General features: G+C 35.9%; 2 protein-coding genes and 1 non-coding gene across 3 annotated transcripts in view; 2 read left to right on the top strand and 1 right to left on the bottom strand.

The window, feature by feature from the left end:
• Positions 1 to 9,950, bottom strand: part of LOC117116388 (ubiquitin carboxyl-terminal hydrolase 24-like) — a 45,764-nt gene extending 35,814 nt beyond the window's left edge. The window contains exons 1-8 of the mRNA XM_033260417.1: positions 9,543 to 9,950; positions 7,595 to 7,778; positions 6,736 to 6,947; positions 6,112 to 6,273; positions 5,757 to 5,828; positions 5,266 to 5,406; positions 3,560 to 3,718; positions 212 to 320 (exon numbers count right to left, since the gene is read on the bottom strand). Coding sequence (XP_033116308.1) covers positions 212 to 320; positions 3,560 to 3,718; positions 5,266 to 5,406; positions 5,757 to 5,828; positions 6,112 to 6,273; positions 6,736 to 6,947; positions 7,595 to 7,778; positions 9,543 to 9,800 — 1,297 coding nt within the window. The 5' untranslated portion in view covers positions 9,801 to 9,950. The remainder of the gene's footprint in view (positions 1 to 211; positions 321 to 3,559; positions 3,719 to 5,265; positions 5,407 to 5,756; positions 5,829 to 6,111; positions 6,274 to 6,735; positions 6,948 to 7,594; positions 7,779 to 9,542) is intronic.
• Positions 9,951 to 13,273: 3,323 nt separating this feature from the next.
• LOC117116390 (microsomal glutathione S-transferase 1-like) overlaps positions 13,274 to 17,510 on the top strand; it is a 7,963-nt gene continuing 3,726 nt past the window's right edge. Inside the window, exon 1 of the mRNA XM_033260418.1 lies at positions 13,274 to 13,717. Coding sequence (XP_033116309.1) covers positions 13,601 to 13,717 — 117 coding nt within the window. The 5' untranslated portion in view covers positions 13,274 to 13,600. The remainder of the gene's footprint in view (positions 13,718 to 17,510) is intronic.
• Trnas-gga lies at positions 17,243 to 17,315 on the top strand. The gene has a single exon. It is a non-coding gene; the product is annotated as a tRNA-Ser (tRNA).

Genomic DNA, 17,510 nt, shown 5'->3' with positions numbered 1-17,510 from the left:
TTTTATTCTTTCCTCTGTAATTGTATGATCATTTCCTTTTATGGGTACATGAAGTAGAACATAGAAGTGAAGATTAGGCCTGCCATTCTGTTGCTCTTACAACTATATAAGGCCAAGCTGGTAAAAACAATATTTCTTTTCGAACGGGACCTCATTTAAATAAATATTATTAATACCAGAATCAAAGTAAGGGATACTGCAATAGGTCTACCTTCCAAGGCTACAGTGAGGATACCATTATCAACCAACCAATCAGCAATCACGTCTTCTTCCATTGCTGTTCGTCTTGATGTTGTTGATTCATCAATCATTTTGCGAATCTAAACATAGTGTTAGATCAAAATTATTATTAATAGACTGTTCCAGAGGTGAGAAGACAAGTACAATCTGGGGCGGATGCAGAGGGGGTGCAGGTCGCACCCTTCTAAATTGTATTAAGTAAAATAATTGTAGTATTGTATTGTTGTAAGGTATGAGAGTATTTTTCCCATACAGTTGCAGCAAAAATGATAGAGAGTGCTATTTTAGGTCAGTTAGGAGAATTGATATGCATGAATATGCATACAGACTCCCCCTCGCGAAACAGAGTCAGTTGTGTATCGAGTTTTATGCGTAGATGAACGCTATGGAGTCACTAGGCCAAAATATCTTACATAAGCCTTGGCAGTCGAGACAGTGTAAAAATTGTAGTGCTAGATTTGACACATTTTATGTAGGCCTACAGCATGGTCTTCGAAAGTATAAAAAAAACGGAGTAGGCTAATATTGATCAACCAATCACAGAAGACATTTATGCATAATTAATTATTTTCCCAGCTGGTGGCGGTACAATAAAAATGCATTATTATTTTTCCTGAAGAAACAACTTATAAGTTTTGGTCATAAGATTAATTTTAGAACCGCATTATTAACAAGATTATTAGGTTAATCTTTCCACGTCGGTGCATACACGGAAAATATATTTTTTTATTTGTTTTTTTTTTTTATTGGATTTAGCATGTGTATAATTGGTTTGATAAACAATCATAATTCTCTGTACTATCTATTAAACATTTAAAAAATGGACTTCCTTATGTTGTGGTCATATTAGACTGTAATATTTTTAAACAAGACCATTCAACAAACAACATAATAACAAAATTTCCACATCGGTGCATGCATAAAACGTATAATTTCCTGAAATTTGGATATAGAGCGGACTTCCTTATGATTTAGGCCTAAGGAAATATAAATATATATGGGTCTGAACTTAGGTTGTGGTCATATTAGAATACAATATCACTAAATACCATTCAACTAACAACATGAAACATATATCAAACTTTCAGGTTAAACTTTACGCTTCCAAGCATGCATATTACGTCATTTTTTAGATGTATGATATTTTCATGAGTCAAGAATGTACTGATTATATAAATTGTAAATAATTACTGTTGTCCCACAGAAATGTTGGCAACCAATCTCAGAAGACATTTATGCATATTTAATTACTTTCCCAGCTGGTGGCGGTACAATAAAAATGCATTATTATTTTTCCTGATAATCATAATTCTCTGTACTATTTATTAAACATTTTATGACTTCCCTATATTGTGGTTATATTAGTAATATTGTTAAAGACCATTCAACAAACAACATAAAACAAAATTCCCATGTCAGTGAACGTATAATTTCCTGAAATTTGGATATAGAGCAGACTTCCTTATGATTTAGGCCTAAGGAAATATAAATGTATATGGGTCTAAACTTTGTAGGTACAAAGTGTTGTTCCTTATGTTGTGGTCATATTAGAATATATCATTAAAGACCATTCAACAAACAACATGAAACATATATCAAACTTTTATGTCAAACTTTTAGATTAAACTTTCCACTTCCGAGCATGCATATAATGTAATTTTTTAGATATATGATATTTTCATAGCAGTCAAGAATGTACTGATTATATAAATAGATAATTACTGTTGTCCGATTGTGTGCATTGAAAATGTGACAACGAATTCGGTTGACACTTATATCAAAGGGCCTGTTAATTAACCTTGCACGGGAGCCTGTCTTCACCTGCTACGATACCTCCTTCTCCTCCTTATCATTATCACATCATCATCATCTTTATCATCGCAATTATTAATTGCCCATGGTAAAATGGGGGAAAACTATGAATTCAGTGTGTATTCATTCATCAATAGTAGTCTCCTAATGCACTTAAGCGCATTTCTCAGCATCTAGAAAACAAAACTTTCCAAAGCTAGAACCCCAAGACAACCGCAAGCCACCTCCCACCAACCCCCCCCGAACCCCAAGACCGCCCCACGTCTAAAATAGACTTCTTGCGACGGAACAAGCAAACATTACATTCTCTTCCCATGACCCTGCCCACTCTAGGACCCCATATGTGCGATATTCAGGGTAAAGCTCGGTTTCTACAGAATCGCTCACCCTATTGGCGACAGTCGCCGACAGTTTTTGGGAAGGTTGAACCTGGTTCAACTTTTCCGATTGCGTTGCAGACGCAGATGAATCAGGGTGCATTGCTAGCTCAACCCTAAGCAATCGGGAAGGCACCCAAATTCGTCTGTGAACCAAAACTGTCACGACTGTTGCTGATAGGGTCAACGATTCTATGGAAACCGAGCTAAAATGCTGGATCCACGCCTGAGAGGTCCCTATTCTCAAAATTTTCTATTCCCTCAGCCGCAACCATGGTGGGGGCACGCAACCCCTACCGCAAAATTCTGCATCCGCCCCAGACAATCGATCACCTTAACAAGCTGTGTCTGTCTTAATTAAATATTCTTGAATGCTGTTTATCATCTATTGAGGTACTGTAATGCAGTGTTCTCCCAATTGAACAATTTTTACTGGTAAAATTGTCCATAAAAATTCAGTAATGCACGCAGTGAAGGCATTACCCCTTTTGACTGGGGATTAATGACTTGAAGAAAGAACAATACACATAGCATATAGCATAGACTGGAATGATGTTAATTTACTGAAAGAGGGACAGCCTAGGCTACCTAGGCCTAATTATTATTTTTTTATTTTACAAACTCAAAATATTTACTGGTTGGCCGGATGATGGTTAAAACGGCTTTGGGAGAACACTGGTAATGGACTGTCATTAATTGTCCAATTCAAGTAAAGTATACTTTCAATATCAAACTTTCAGGCAGATTAACTTAATAAATAAAATTGGTTGGCGCATCGGTTGTGGCTTGGACTCCCAACCTTGAGGTATGGGGTTCGAAGCTCTCGCTGTGCAAGTCGCTTGTGTCCTTGGGCAAGGCACTTTATCTACGATTGTCTCTCTCCACCCAGGAGTACAAGTGGGTACCTGGTAGGTTCAAACACAACCATGCGCTGATTACAGCTGCAACATTATGGGGCATGAGTGTTGTTCCATGTGCTTGATACAGTGACCGGGGGTAATAATGTAAAGCGCATAGAGGTTAGTCTACAATATGCGCTATATAAGTCGACAATTATTATTATTATTATTATTATTATTATTATTATTATTATTCAAAATAATTATCATCCCCAGTTAAGAATCTCTTACCTCTTTAAGACTATTCATTTTAGCATTAAAATGTGGTGACTTAAGCATCCTTAGAGCTATATCCAGTCTTAAATTGTCTACCTCCCTCACATCCTCCGGCCAGAAATTAATACAGAGGATTTTCAGTGTTGATAGAAGATCACATATACTTATTGCTTTCTAGAAGGCAAAAACATTGTAAAATAACAAAGTAAAGCAACTAACAAATTACATCAAAACTAGCAAACAGCTGTAACAGGGGCTACGTAACAGAGGTCCTAATTTGGAAGAATCCACGTTCGAAAGATCTGGTTAACACTGCGTCTGCCAAATACGGAGATCTCCATGTTTGGTAATGCAACACTTGACTGCCAAACACAGAGATCTCTGTGTTTCAGGTTTTTTTTTATAGGAATCCGATAGATGGGGTGATTACCGAAATGTACTATTAATTTCAACACTACTGAATATTCAGTCTGGACTGTAGTATTTCACCATTTGAAAGTATTGAATATGTTTTTTTTTTAAATCGCATTGGCGCCACAGCTAGCTCTGATGACGTGTTGTATGAGCAAGGGTTTAGCCAGAAAAACGAAATAGGCTGTCCAAAATGGAAGCCATGAGCCGATGGGCAGACCACACCCATCTTTGGGAATCCCCACCAAATATTGGTACGAAAACAACATACATTCAATCAATAATTGTTGCTTTTATCAAACGTAAATATGATTTAGCTTTAGTTTAATGTAACATTCGATAGATTTGAAGAATATAAAGGATTTTATAAATAGGTAGACCAGGCCCAATTAGGCTAGGCCAAGCTGATTAGGCCAAGCCGTCCAAGCCGTCTCGGTAAAAGTGGCCGTCCTAAATAATTGTAGACTGACCAAAATACGGCCGGACGGCTCGCTGGCTAAGCCTATGCATATGAGTGCCACTAGGCATTCGCTGATATTTGTGCGGATTCTGGTGAAAGTATGTCATCAGATGATGTAAGATGTATAATTTATGATTTACACAATGTACTAAATCTTTCGATAGTGATGTTTTTTTAGCTGGCCTAGACTAGCATAGCGATGCCATGTACGGTAGCATTGGTTGATGCCTCTTTCGGGCATCAGTGTATGTTTACATTGAGCGTAGCAGTGTTGATGTCCATTCACAAAATCGCGAATATCTCAGTTTTGTTGTGCGAAATTGCGTAAATCTCCAAAAGTGAGTCCTATTCATTTTACTGTTACGGATTGCAGATTGTGACAAAAATAAGGTGTTTGGTACCACTGTAAAGCTAAGATGTTTGTAGTTCTTGTACTATTTATTACATGTCAGTCTGATCACATAGGCATTCTCAACGAGCTTCGGAAAAGTGTTAAAATTCGCTAAAAAATCTGGCGGTGGCTAATACTATATTTTCAAGCCTCTGGCGATCTGAGTGTTAAATGAGCTTTCTTAACATCTAAACTTAATTTTACTGCGTAATGTCTACTTATTTCCAGTAGACAAATACTGTAAGTAGTAAAAACATGTAAATATAATGAATTTGCAGGAGATGGGTTAGTTTCTGGGAGACTTTTGCTTTCTTGTGGAAGTGCCGGATGCCATCTGGATTTCCAGAAGGCTCCTGGGACCTTGCAGGAATCTTGAACTCTTGGACTAAGAATATGACATTTGATGCATGATGCAGATTTTGAATACCAATTCATGCAATCGTACTAATACCAACAAACCTTTTGTTTGAGCTCACTGTCGCTAACATCTTCAACGTACTTCTTAACCTTTGCCTTCACTGGCAAGAGGAATTTGGACACTCGCAGGGGGTTCAGGTATTCAGCACAGGCACCGAGAGGCTGCAGTAAGGCCGTCATTGTCTACAATATGTAAAATATAAAATCACATTATACTGTATAATAAATGATAGATCTAATGCTAACATCTATACACAGCATTTATAAAATACAACCTCCAATACTATTTCTAAAAATGGTCACTAAAAAAGTATGATTAAATATATAATTTAGATTGGCTATGGCGGTTGTTGCAATGATAACAAAATATAAATTATAATCAGTAATTTTAGTTGTTGCTTTATTAACCGGTATACTCAAATTATTACAGATTTTACTCAAGGTAGTGCAATTCCATTACCACAGAAGATAACATGGACTATTGTTGTACATTAGCCTGGTTACAATTGAAGTAAAAGGCTTTTATTACTTACACAAGCATCAACTTCTTCAGAAGGTTCAATGATACATGCCTTGATCTGCTCAATCCCACCATTCTCTGCAAACTGAGACATGAGTATTATATTAGTCACATAACTATTCAGTGACAGATCCAGAAATGTTCATTTTATTTTTTTTTTGTGGGGGGAGGCGGGGCTACCAAAAATTTTGGATGATTTGAATAAAAGCTACCATAGAAATGTGGTTCTCTCATGATGTGAGTGTGGTTTATAAACTAAAACTGAAAAATGTTGAGAGGACCATCCCCTCTCTCTAAATCAGCCTATGTTCTTACAATAAAAACAGCTAATAAACTAAGTCAGATACAGTATACAGTTTGCACTATACCTTATTAATGAGGTTCACTAGCCAACCGCAAGGGTCCTTATATGTGTTGTAGGGTGGACTGATAGCATACGTCTGGTTGATACCAAATATTTCCTCATAGTGTAGCTTGTCTGCTTTCTTCATTCTATTCTTGATATGAAATTCTGTCTCCAAATTGAAGGCCTGATACGAAGTAAGAGGCAACAACTTTACTCACTAATATGAATACATTAACTTAATATGAACCTGGGGTTCAAAATCACAACAAAGCTTGTGATTTTTTTATTCCAAATAATGGATCTCATCCTCGGATCCTAGAATTTTAAGGCAAGCATCTTACAATTTAACATGTTCGCCACCAGATATGCGAGTCCACATCCGAAGGCTTCACTTAGGGCGCCACACCTGTCTAAACATACCACTATTGTAAACTAGCTGGCAGTGGTCGCCAGAATGTGAACTCTAACCCTGGAGGTTCAGGAAAAACCCAGAAGTAATGACGTAAAAATAAATACAGTATGTTTGTGTCTTATTACAGTTGATTGGAATGAATTTCATTATAATGGTGACATTTATGCCTAGGAAAACTAGGAAAAAGGTGTGGCAGTCAATGTGTACCAATATACAATAAAATGTGTCACTCACCAATAACAGAGACTGCAACATAGCCGTAGGTACTGGCTGGTGTTGTAACCTCGTAGCAATTAATGTTACAAGTAGCTGAAGCATATTGTATATGCCGTCTTGAATTTCAGGACCCCATCGCTGGACCGCGCTTGATGTCATCAGTTTGCGGAATGCCTCCGGCATACACCGCTCCACAAAACGAACACAATTATCATCCTGCTCAAGCTTTCCTGTAACGGATACAAAAAAAGTTAAGTTTAACTGAAATCATCAGATGTTGACAGAGGTCCCTGGTTAAGGCTTCTACGAGAGCTACTACACTGGGTGCTGGGTCTGGGTACAGCCCAGTGGGGTGCATGGCAATTCCCGTCCAGTTCAGTGCTTTTTTTTTATGTCTTAAGGGTTAACTTGAATGTTTTTTACGCATTCCACTACTTAAAAAGGCTGACTTGATGAAACAAATATTACAGTTGAATGTCCCGTGGGCCCCCAAAGTCTGGTGCCCCGTTAGCGCTCATAACTGTTACGCCACTGGATGTTCATCAAATAAAGACCATTTACACGACAGACCTCACAAACTGACTGCTCCTTTTTGTGCCAAAAAATTCTGTGTATAAGTATTTTCTCAGGATTGTAAAGTATATAACTGAGAGAACAATTGTTATGTTGTAACAGTGCCTCTTCTTTTGAGCACACTTGCCCTGATAGCAAAAACATTCTCTGTTTAAATTTAAAAACATCAAAATGATGAAATTCTCAATTTTGTTCTGTATACCAGAGCCTCAGGTGGTACCCCCAGACCTCTTGACTCTTTTATTAGTAGAGACCTGAATATGCACTACAACAAGTTTATGTCGTGTTCAACAAGTACACCTACCTTCTTTGGCAAGTCTGGTAGCAGCAAGCAGACATTTTCCCAAGGACTCTTCCTTTTTGTATGGTATAGACCACTGCTCTGTAAACACTCTTCCTTCGAGCTCATATAGGTTTGTGGTTGGAAATTCCATGCTATCATTATCTCCTTTGTTGAGGTTGCTTGATGAAGAGCTAGGTTCTTCATTCTGTAGAGAAATATAAAATAAGTTCCAAAACTGATAGTTACAACTTATTAAATAAATTACAGAAAAATGGTGGTTGTCATACAAATTTTAAGATATCAAATTTCACCTGAATACTGTTTTCAAGTCATCAGATCTGCTAATAATAAAGACTTTACTGTGAATGAATACTTTATGAATCCACAACCTGTGTTTCACCATGATGGTTCAATTGGTTGCATAGGTCATGTACTCAAGGTAAGTTTGTTACATGTATAGATACACTCATTTAGGTAGACATAAATAAATAAATAAATAAATAATAAAATCAAGTTGCTATTATTAATTGACTGGAACAGTCACAGCAAGGTCACTAACAAGCAAGTTAACAGCATGACCTCCCCCGCATTTATACTTCTACAGTAGGTTTAGAGGCAAACGTAAAGTAAAGTGTCTTTCCCATACACACAAGCAATGCAACAAGCGTCGGTCTTGAACTCTTGATCTCATAATCGGAAGTCCAACACCTTACACCCTGCGCCACACACTCCTAAAACTGCAATTTATAATGACTGCGCGACAAGAAATTTTGAGTTTCGGGTTACATAACTACAGTATGTAGAGAGTACACAATAGAGTCCTCAAGTCAACGAGGACAGGCAGGATTAATTTACATACATACAGTACTGTATAGAAAAACATGTGGAATGTGAGTGGCAAATAATACACACTCGAGTGAGTATGCTTTGTTCCTGATGTTAACATTATTCACAAGATTTTTTTTTTATGAAGAAAAGAAAATTATTCAACTCATTTTCGCATGATACAGTACTAAAGTACATAGTCTATTACTGTAAGGTTTTAGTTTCACATGATTCTTTCTCTATGTAAACGGGAGAACAATATTTTTTCATGATGTTTTTAGACGTTCTGTAAAAAACCGCCATACGACATGTGAAACAACAGCTATATGTAGGAGTAAATCTGGTTGTGTCTTATAACGTTCTATCATTTTATACCAGTAGTAGTACTCTATAGGACCAAGACTCCGATTTTACTTATTAGATTCTGATTAGTATGTAGTATTGTATAAAATTCAAAATATTATAAAACGTTTTTTTAAATTTTTTTTTACAGTGCCCTACGTCAAAATATCACGGTAAATGACCCAACCATGACACACCTTTCCTGATTGTCGTATAGTGCGTCATACAACTGACAAATGCATTATTGCGCAGATATGGAGAGAGTTATTAACAGTTGGTAATCTTAATTACAAATATAAAACAAAATTAATAACCGTATCCCTGGTGGGGGAGGCTAGTAGTAGTAGGGGAAACTTGGTTAGGAGGCAACTTTGTGAGGGCGACTTGCTTGGGTGGGGGGGGGGCAACTTTACAAGGGGTTGACTTGACTGGCATTCATATTACAATAAGGCCGGGCCTCAGCCTAGCCTATTGTTGTTGAAAGAATGAAATTTTGTGCAGTTTGCATACTGCGCCTGCGGTGTGTGCACAGTAAAATAAGATTGAAACAACATCAGCACCTCAAAATGAGCAAAAAGCTCAAAATGCACACAACAGATATATTCTTCGAGCAGGAGTTAAGGCCTATGATTATGTAATACAGTATGATGGTAAGACTTGGAGGTCCCTCAAAATGTTAGGCTAGGGCCTAGGCCTAGCCTAGGCCTTTCCACCCTTTCATGTTGCACACAAATTCGAGGAAGTAAATTTACTCTTTCTGTATAATGTATGAAAGTGTAGAGTGTACAGTACTGTAGCCTACCTCAATTGGTTCTACAGCTTCGTCATATGAAGGAGGGGGTGGATCTGGTCCGTAATGGACGTTAGAACGATTACCGTCCATATCCTTCATCTCTATATCATCGAGGGTATCAAATGATGTCGTTGTATGTTCACTGGTCAGGATGGCCACTGCTTCGTTAACGTCGTCACGACTTAATTTCAGTGCCCGCCTAACTTGCTCCACGTTAGAAAATCCCATATTAACAAGGGCATTTACACTTTCTTCGCTTGGTTCCATCGTGGAGATATATTAATAGAGTAGTCTAGCACTTTAACACTCAAAATTAATCACGTATTTACACAAATAGGTGTTTTGAATGTGCTACACTCAGTAGTATCCAACTTCTACACTACGTCGCCATCTTGCGGGAATCATTCCGGGGAGTGACAGGCTATTCAATTTTGGTAATACGTAAAATTAATCTAGGGCTTCAATTTATTCTTTGTTTTTATAACTGCTCATTAATTGAACCATGTTCTATAAAAAAAAATGTATCTATTGATACATTTATGAAAAAACTCAACTAGATTATGTTACGCCTCTCAACAACATATAGGCCTAGGCTAGGCCTATATCAAGCACTATACCACCCCCTGAATGACCTGAACGTTGCCAGCAAGGTTAAATAGGGTGAAACGTTATCAACCAGGTACCTACTTTTTTCGATCTGTATTCTAAAACCCCAATCAACTTGCTAATCGCAGAGGTAAAAGGCATAAAGAATAGACTATGATCAGTGGAAACACTGAGTTGATGAATTAGTGTCTGGGTGTGCTGTTGGGGTGGTCGGGTTGAAAGAAAAATGATTTATAAAAACGACGATGTCGTATTTTAATTTCCCCCACCACCATAGCTTATGAGTTAGGGGAAAGACGAGGGTTGGAGAGGGCGTGGGAGTATGGCTTTCAATAGGACCTCATAGCTATTTAAAGACAAAGGAATGTGAGATGTGTAGGCCCTATGTTCATTTTCCATTCCAGTCCACTGCTAAAAACTAACTACCCCAACGTTAAATACCGTATTCAACAAATAATAATAATAATAATAATAATAATAATAATAATAATAATAATAATAATAATAATAATAATAATAATACTTATCAATCAATTAACTTGATTTTATTATTTTGTTGCTGCTGCGCTTTTCTTGGCCAATTGAACTTTTCTTTGAAAAAAAAAATTAAGCGTTAACACTGCATAAGTTGGTCCAAGTGAAACCACTCCATGGTGAAACCAGGGAGTTGTTATGGTGAAACTAACCCACTGCCCAAAATTTGTTTATTAAATTAATGTACAGTGGCGGATTCAAGGGCGGGCCGGTAATCACAAATTTTCTTAGTCGCAAAAAAATCAGGCCCATGACCTTAGTTAATCATTGAATAGCTCATTTAAAAGAATCACATAAATCATTAGCTTCCACCAAGAAACAGATCGAAAAATAATATTTTGATCGATTTACAGACATTTTACTATGCCTACAAAAATCCATAAATTGGTTGGTAATTAATTTTTCTTTTTAAATGAGCTATTCTCGATGCTTAATGGGGGGGGGGGGGGGGCGGAAGAGGCGGAAAACAAGGGTCCAAAGTCAAAAGTCTCCCACAACTCGAGGAAGTCTCCCGGAAATCGGGACGGCCTCTCGCACTCCCGCAAGCAAGCAATCTCCCGGTCAACTCCGCAAATTCATAATAGGCCTATTTGCATGTTTCACACACTTCTTTCAATTGATGATGGCGTGTATTTCAATACTTGGAGTATGTATTATACTTTCTTATCTTTCAATTGTCTCAATGGAAGTCATTGCCAACGTCTATCACAATGTGCAGCTCCTCCCCTGCTCCCGGAATTGACTTCTTCCAACTTCGGACCCTTGGGAAAATAGTTATGAGGTGATTTATATGAGAAAATTTTATTTTTGTTCAGAATGTTTGAATGTGCCTGGAAAGGGATCTAGGCCACATTGTCGAAACCCTGCCAGTTTGCTTACTCAAAAACCATAATCCAATTTGCCGAAACCCAGTTTGCCGAAAGTTAGAACCAGTTAAACATTTAATAATAATAATAAAAATAATAACAATAACAACAATAATAATAGCAACAATTGAAAGGTAATATACTGGTAATAATAATGATAATACTGCTAATAAAAAACTTTAACAATAACAACAAGAGGCATAACAATTTCAACAAAAACACAATAAATGAAAAAACAAACATTGACAATAAAAGAAAAAAATATATTACAGTAACTGCAAAAGGCAGTATGTATAATAATTAATATGTAAATATAATAGAACAGTAATGAAAAAGAAAATGGCAGTAGTAATACTCATCAATAATGACATTTTAAAAATCAGTCAAATATATATACAGTATATATATATATATATATATACAGTATATATATATGTATATATTTATTTATTATTTATTCAGAAAAACAGTAACAAAACAAAACAAAACAAAGAATACAATTTACAAAAGAAATAAAGAGTAGTTCCTAAGAAGATTCAACAGCAACAAAGTGTCACTATCATCAGCAATGATGTGAACCTCAACCTACAATTTATACTTATAAAAAGATTGAAATTAAATAATAGGAAAAAAAAGCACACACATTAATTAAAGATTGCCAAATACTAAAGTAAATACGAAAGTAAATATTATAAATTAATTAGCAATATTAGAAAAATTTAAAAATTTATATACACGTGACTAACATGAACAGGTTCGTAAGCAGTTTTATCAGTCACAATTCTATTTAATTCAATTGAATAGCATGGCCTCCATAGATTAATTATCTAAAAAATAATAATTTTTAACTTCCTTTCGGAACATGTTCCAACTTTTTAATATTAGTGCGTTCTTTAACTTCCATCTATAGATTCGCCACTGAGGAAGGACTAGTGTTGTCCGAAAGCTCTGGTTCTATTTCTGGCTGTTTACTTTCGTTTACTTTTTAGCTGTTGCTTATCATTTTTGTATCTCTACTGAGATCCAGCCATTGTTTCCCACAGCATTGTTGTTTTCCAGTATTTTGCCTTTTAATCTATATATATATATATATGCCTATATATAGGGCCTATATATATAATGAAAAAATATATAAATACATAAATATAAAATATAAATAAAAAAAATAATAGTGGTGATGGGAGTGATAAAATCCAAAATGTAACGGACGGGAGTGAAAAAGAGGAGGAAAAGGTGAATTCCCGGAAATGACAAGTTATCAAGTATCGATTTAAATTAGGCCCGGTTACAGGCAACTGAAAGCATTTTTTTAAGTACAAGTTTAAAGCTGTTATCGAGGGTGAATTGAGTTTCTTACATCAAGGGAGTTCCAAAGCTTTGGGACCAGAATATTTAATTGATTGGCGTATGAGATACAGATATGAAATTTCCGGAAAGAGAATAGTCTTCGGCTTGACGGGTGTTATTATTGTGAAACTGGTCATTTTTGGGAGAAAATCCTTGAATGATATTGGAAGCATAGAGTGGAAAATGCGCGGTACATAAATATGCCTGTTTGTATTTTATTTATATCATAAACGTATTAAAATTTTTTAATAAAGTTGTATGAGAGAGATAATATGAATTTTTAGAGCTTTATTTTATACTCATATGTTGTCAAGTCTGGAAGTTTCAGTATATAAAATCACTTTATTTCGAAAAGAAGGAAACATACAAAGCCTATAGGTCGTGACCTTATAAGGAACACGCAAGGTAAACAGACAAAAACAGTTACAAAAGCAGGTGACAAGAAAACAGAAAAAAGACTTATAAAGACTTAACTGTTACCTTTCAATTTTATTGCAAAATTCGGTGTTATCTGTAGAAGTCGGGATCGCGCCGCGCCCCTATGCTTTTATGTTTGCTGACGGTTGAGCTTTGAGCCAAATTAATAGCTTGCGATCAGCTGCTGGAATGCAATATTTTTAGCGGTCACGCTTTTGCAGTCTGGTGCAGTCTGATCACGTTCCGGTCCACCGAAAATTCATACAGTGTATTACATAGCTTGAAATCAGCAATAAAATGTCTAGCGTATACGATAACGATGTGTTCAGACTCTTCTGCACTTACGCAGGAATGACGACGATGAAGATGATGCTATTATCTTTCTACACCTCAAGGTTTCGATTTAAAAATGATGTAAGTTTGTACTTCTAGTCAGGCAAAGTTTTAGCCCCGGCTTTTTATGCAAGTCGGTAGTCACACTGTTCCTAAATATTCCACCACGGATCACGACCTCAGTACGGTATGCCTAACCAGGCCTAACTTCCCTAACCAGTTTTGTTTTGCATTTCTCATCGTAGGCATCCACCCAAGTTCCAGAAACTTCCAATTCAAATCTGCATCAGTTAGCTGAAATAAAGTTATATGTATATAACGTTTTATATGTGGTTCTTAATAGGTGGCCCGCGGGCCAAATTTGACCTATGAAGCTATCCAAAAATAAAAACAAAGTAACTTAAATATTCTGATAAATAATTTTTTCATTATAAATGAAGACAACAACGAAATACTATATATAGGCCTATATATATGCTTATATGTATATGCTTATATGCCTATGTATATATAGGCCTACGGTATATATACAGGCCTTTATATAGGCCTATATATAAATTTCCTATACATTGTTAAGTAAAAACTTATGGACATTTGGAAATCAGTTCTGTTCAGTTGCTTTGAGCTTATTATTAGTGATTATTTTAATATGCAGACATATGCAGGCCTAAAACACTTTCCTAGACTATATATAGGCCTATATATATGCTTATGTATATGCCTATATATGTATATTATGCTTATATATATTCCTATATATGTATATAATATATAGGCCTATATATATAAATTTCCTATACATTGTTAAGTAAAAACGTATGGACATTTGGAAATCAGTTCTGTTCTGTTGTTTTGAGCTTATTATTAGTGATTATTTTAATATGCAGACATTATTCATTTTATTTACAGGACTACATTATTATGTCCTTTATTCGAACACTGTATTTACCTTTCTTTGATGATTTATATATAATTTAACAGTGTTAACGGCTATTGAGTCATTCCATAATGAATCCAGCACACTTTTTGCCCGACCCCCTTCAAATCGCCCAATATTTTGCATGTTGGGGGTTATACCTGAGATAACCCCACAGTGAAATGTTTGGCTCCGCGCCAGCATTTTCTGATGAGTTAGAGCAATTAGAAATTTTCATGAGATTTGGCTAAAAAACTCACCTTCTGACAGACAACTGCTGATATCTCTCTTGAAACTCTAGCCCGGACTAGTGAGAATTATATAGGTCAAGTCACGTGACCTTGACCTTTGACCCAAAATATCACACAAGCATATATCTCGATTTTTGGAAAATTCACACCTCAGTTAGGACACTTAACCCACATGATGCCCCTAAAGTTTCATTGTGGGCAAATGAAACGTATTAGCTCTAGACTACATTCTGTGTCTAGGTATTGATAGTTTTACTAAGTTTCCAGGAAATATGCTGATAGATTCTATGAAACTGGCACCATAGTATAGTGAAAGTCAGGGGCCCCGTGACCATTTTTCTGGGACCAAGGTTTCACTGCTGATTTAGCATCACTAGAGTATAAATAAGAAAATTGAGCGAGGGATAACCTCCAGAAAAATGGCGGAACATAGTTTTTTGGCGGCCATTTTCAAAATTATGATATTGACTCATAACTTTCCCCTGGCTGCTTTTCCCTGACCAAATTTTGGGCAACCCTTCCATTCCATGTTTTTGATACCTCAATGAATAACTGTGCCAAGTTTCAGAATGTTATCACAATTTGAAGGATTGGTTCACTTAACAGGTCTACTAATACAATAAACATAGTTTCAAAAAGCTTGGATGGTAGTTATTTTGAAATTCAAGATGGCCGCCATAAATATCCTGAAAAATCGAATATTTTAGTATGTAATTCCACTTCTCTTTGAAGAAAACTGCTAAATTTGGTGTTTAAAGATATACATGGTTTCATAAATCTAGAATAACAGCCATTCTGAATTTCAAGATTGCCGCGATAAAAACCATCAAAAAATGTATATTCTGGTATGTAATTCCACTTCTATTTGATGATAAATGCTAAATTTGGTGTTAAATTATATGCTATTGAGTCAATTGAGTTCAATAAACATGATTTCAAAGAAGGTAGGATGGCTGCCATTTTAAAAGTGAAGATGGTCGCCACGAAAATTGTCGAAAATCAATATTTTGTTAATTGTTTAATTTTTTCGTAGCTAAAATGGCAACAATTTCGTGTCTATAATCACATGTTGTGTCTCACTATATATTGATTTTTTCATGGCAGCCATCTTGAATTTCAAAATGGTTGCCATCATAGCTTTTTGAAATCATGTTTATTGAACTCCGTTGACACAAAACCATACAATTTGACACAAAACCATACAATTTGACACCAAATTTAGCGTTTTTCACCAAATAGAAGTGGAGTTACATGCCAAAATATTCAATTTTCGATGGATTTTTATTTGAATTCCAAAATAACTGCCATCCTAGATATATGAAACCATGTATATAGGACTCAAAGAGGCCAATAACATATGCTTAAACACCAAATTTAGCATTTTTCATCATTGTTGAGGATATTTATTGTGGCCATCTTGAATTTCAAAATGACTACCATCCTAGCTTTTTGAAACTATGTTTATTGTTTACCATTTTCCATAGAGGAAATGTGGAATTATACTGAAAAATATTTTTTTTTACCATTTTTATAACGGCCATCTTGAGTTTCAATATGGCTGCCATTTTACGTTTTCGAAACCTGTTTCATAGGCCTCAGTGACCATAATAACATATAGTTAGACTCTAGATTTGCCCTTTTTCATTGGATATAAGTGAAGTTATGAGTCAATATCATAATTTTGGCCGCCATTTTGAAAATGGCCGCCAAAAAAATATGTTCCGCCCTTTTTCTGGGGGTTCTCCCTCGCTCAATTTCTTATTTATGCCCTAGTAATGCTAAATCAGCAGTGAAACCTTGGTCCCAGAAAAATGGTCACGTGGCCCCTGATTTTCACTATACTATGGTGCCAGATTCATAGAATCTATCAACAGATTTCCTGGAAACTCGGTGAAACTATCTCTGTCAGAAGGTGAGTTTTTTAGCCAAATCTCATGAAAATTTCAAATTGCTCTAATGCTGGCGCGGAGCCAAAAATTTCACTGTGGGGTTATCTCAGGTAGAACCCCCAGCATGCAAAATATTGGGCGATTTGAAGGGGGTCGGGCAAAAAATTGTGTTGGATTCATATGGAATGACTCTATTTGATTTTTATTATGTGCAACTATTTGTTTCTAGCCGTAAATATTGTGTAATAGAGTGTATCTGGTGGTATTTGAATCTGTTCAACCATGAAGCCTCCGTGGTTTAATAGTTATGATGCTCGCCTTGACAGCGAGAGGTTGCATTTTATTACACAGTTTGTTCATTTTATTTATAGGACTACATTCGTTCAGAGCTATGCTACACGATGTATTACTATGTCCTTTATTCGAACACTGTATTACCTTTCTTTGATGATAATTTAACAGTGTTAACGGCTATCCTGATTTATATGCAACTATTTGTTTCTAGCCGTAAATATTGTGTAATGGATTTGGTGGTATTTGAATCTATGAAGCCTCCGTGGTCTAATGGTTATGACGCTCGCCTGGACAGCGAGTGGTCACAGGTTCGAGTCCCGCCAGCGGCATTTTATTACACAATTTCTTTATTAATTTTATTTACAGGACTACATTCGTTGAGAGCTATGATACACGATGTATTATTTTGTCCTTTATTCGAACACTGTATTTGCCTTTCTTTGATGATTTATATATATATTTATACCGTATCATTTTTTATCTATAGTATCGATTTTCAATTGCTGACTTCAATTGCGAGATAA

This window comes from Anneissia japonica, unplaced genomic scaffold, assembly GCF_011630105.1.
Source record: "Anneissia japonica isolate Jap-2015-1 unplaced genomic scaffold, ASM1163010v1 scaffold287769_len469884_cov163, whole genome shotgun sequence".
Classification (NCBI taxonomy): domain Eukaryota; kingdom Metazoa; phylum Echinodermata; class Crinoidea; order Comatulida; family Comatulidae; genus Anneissia; species Anneissia japonica.
This window is presented reverse-complemented; position numbering and strand designations above follow the sequence as displayed.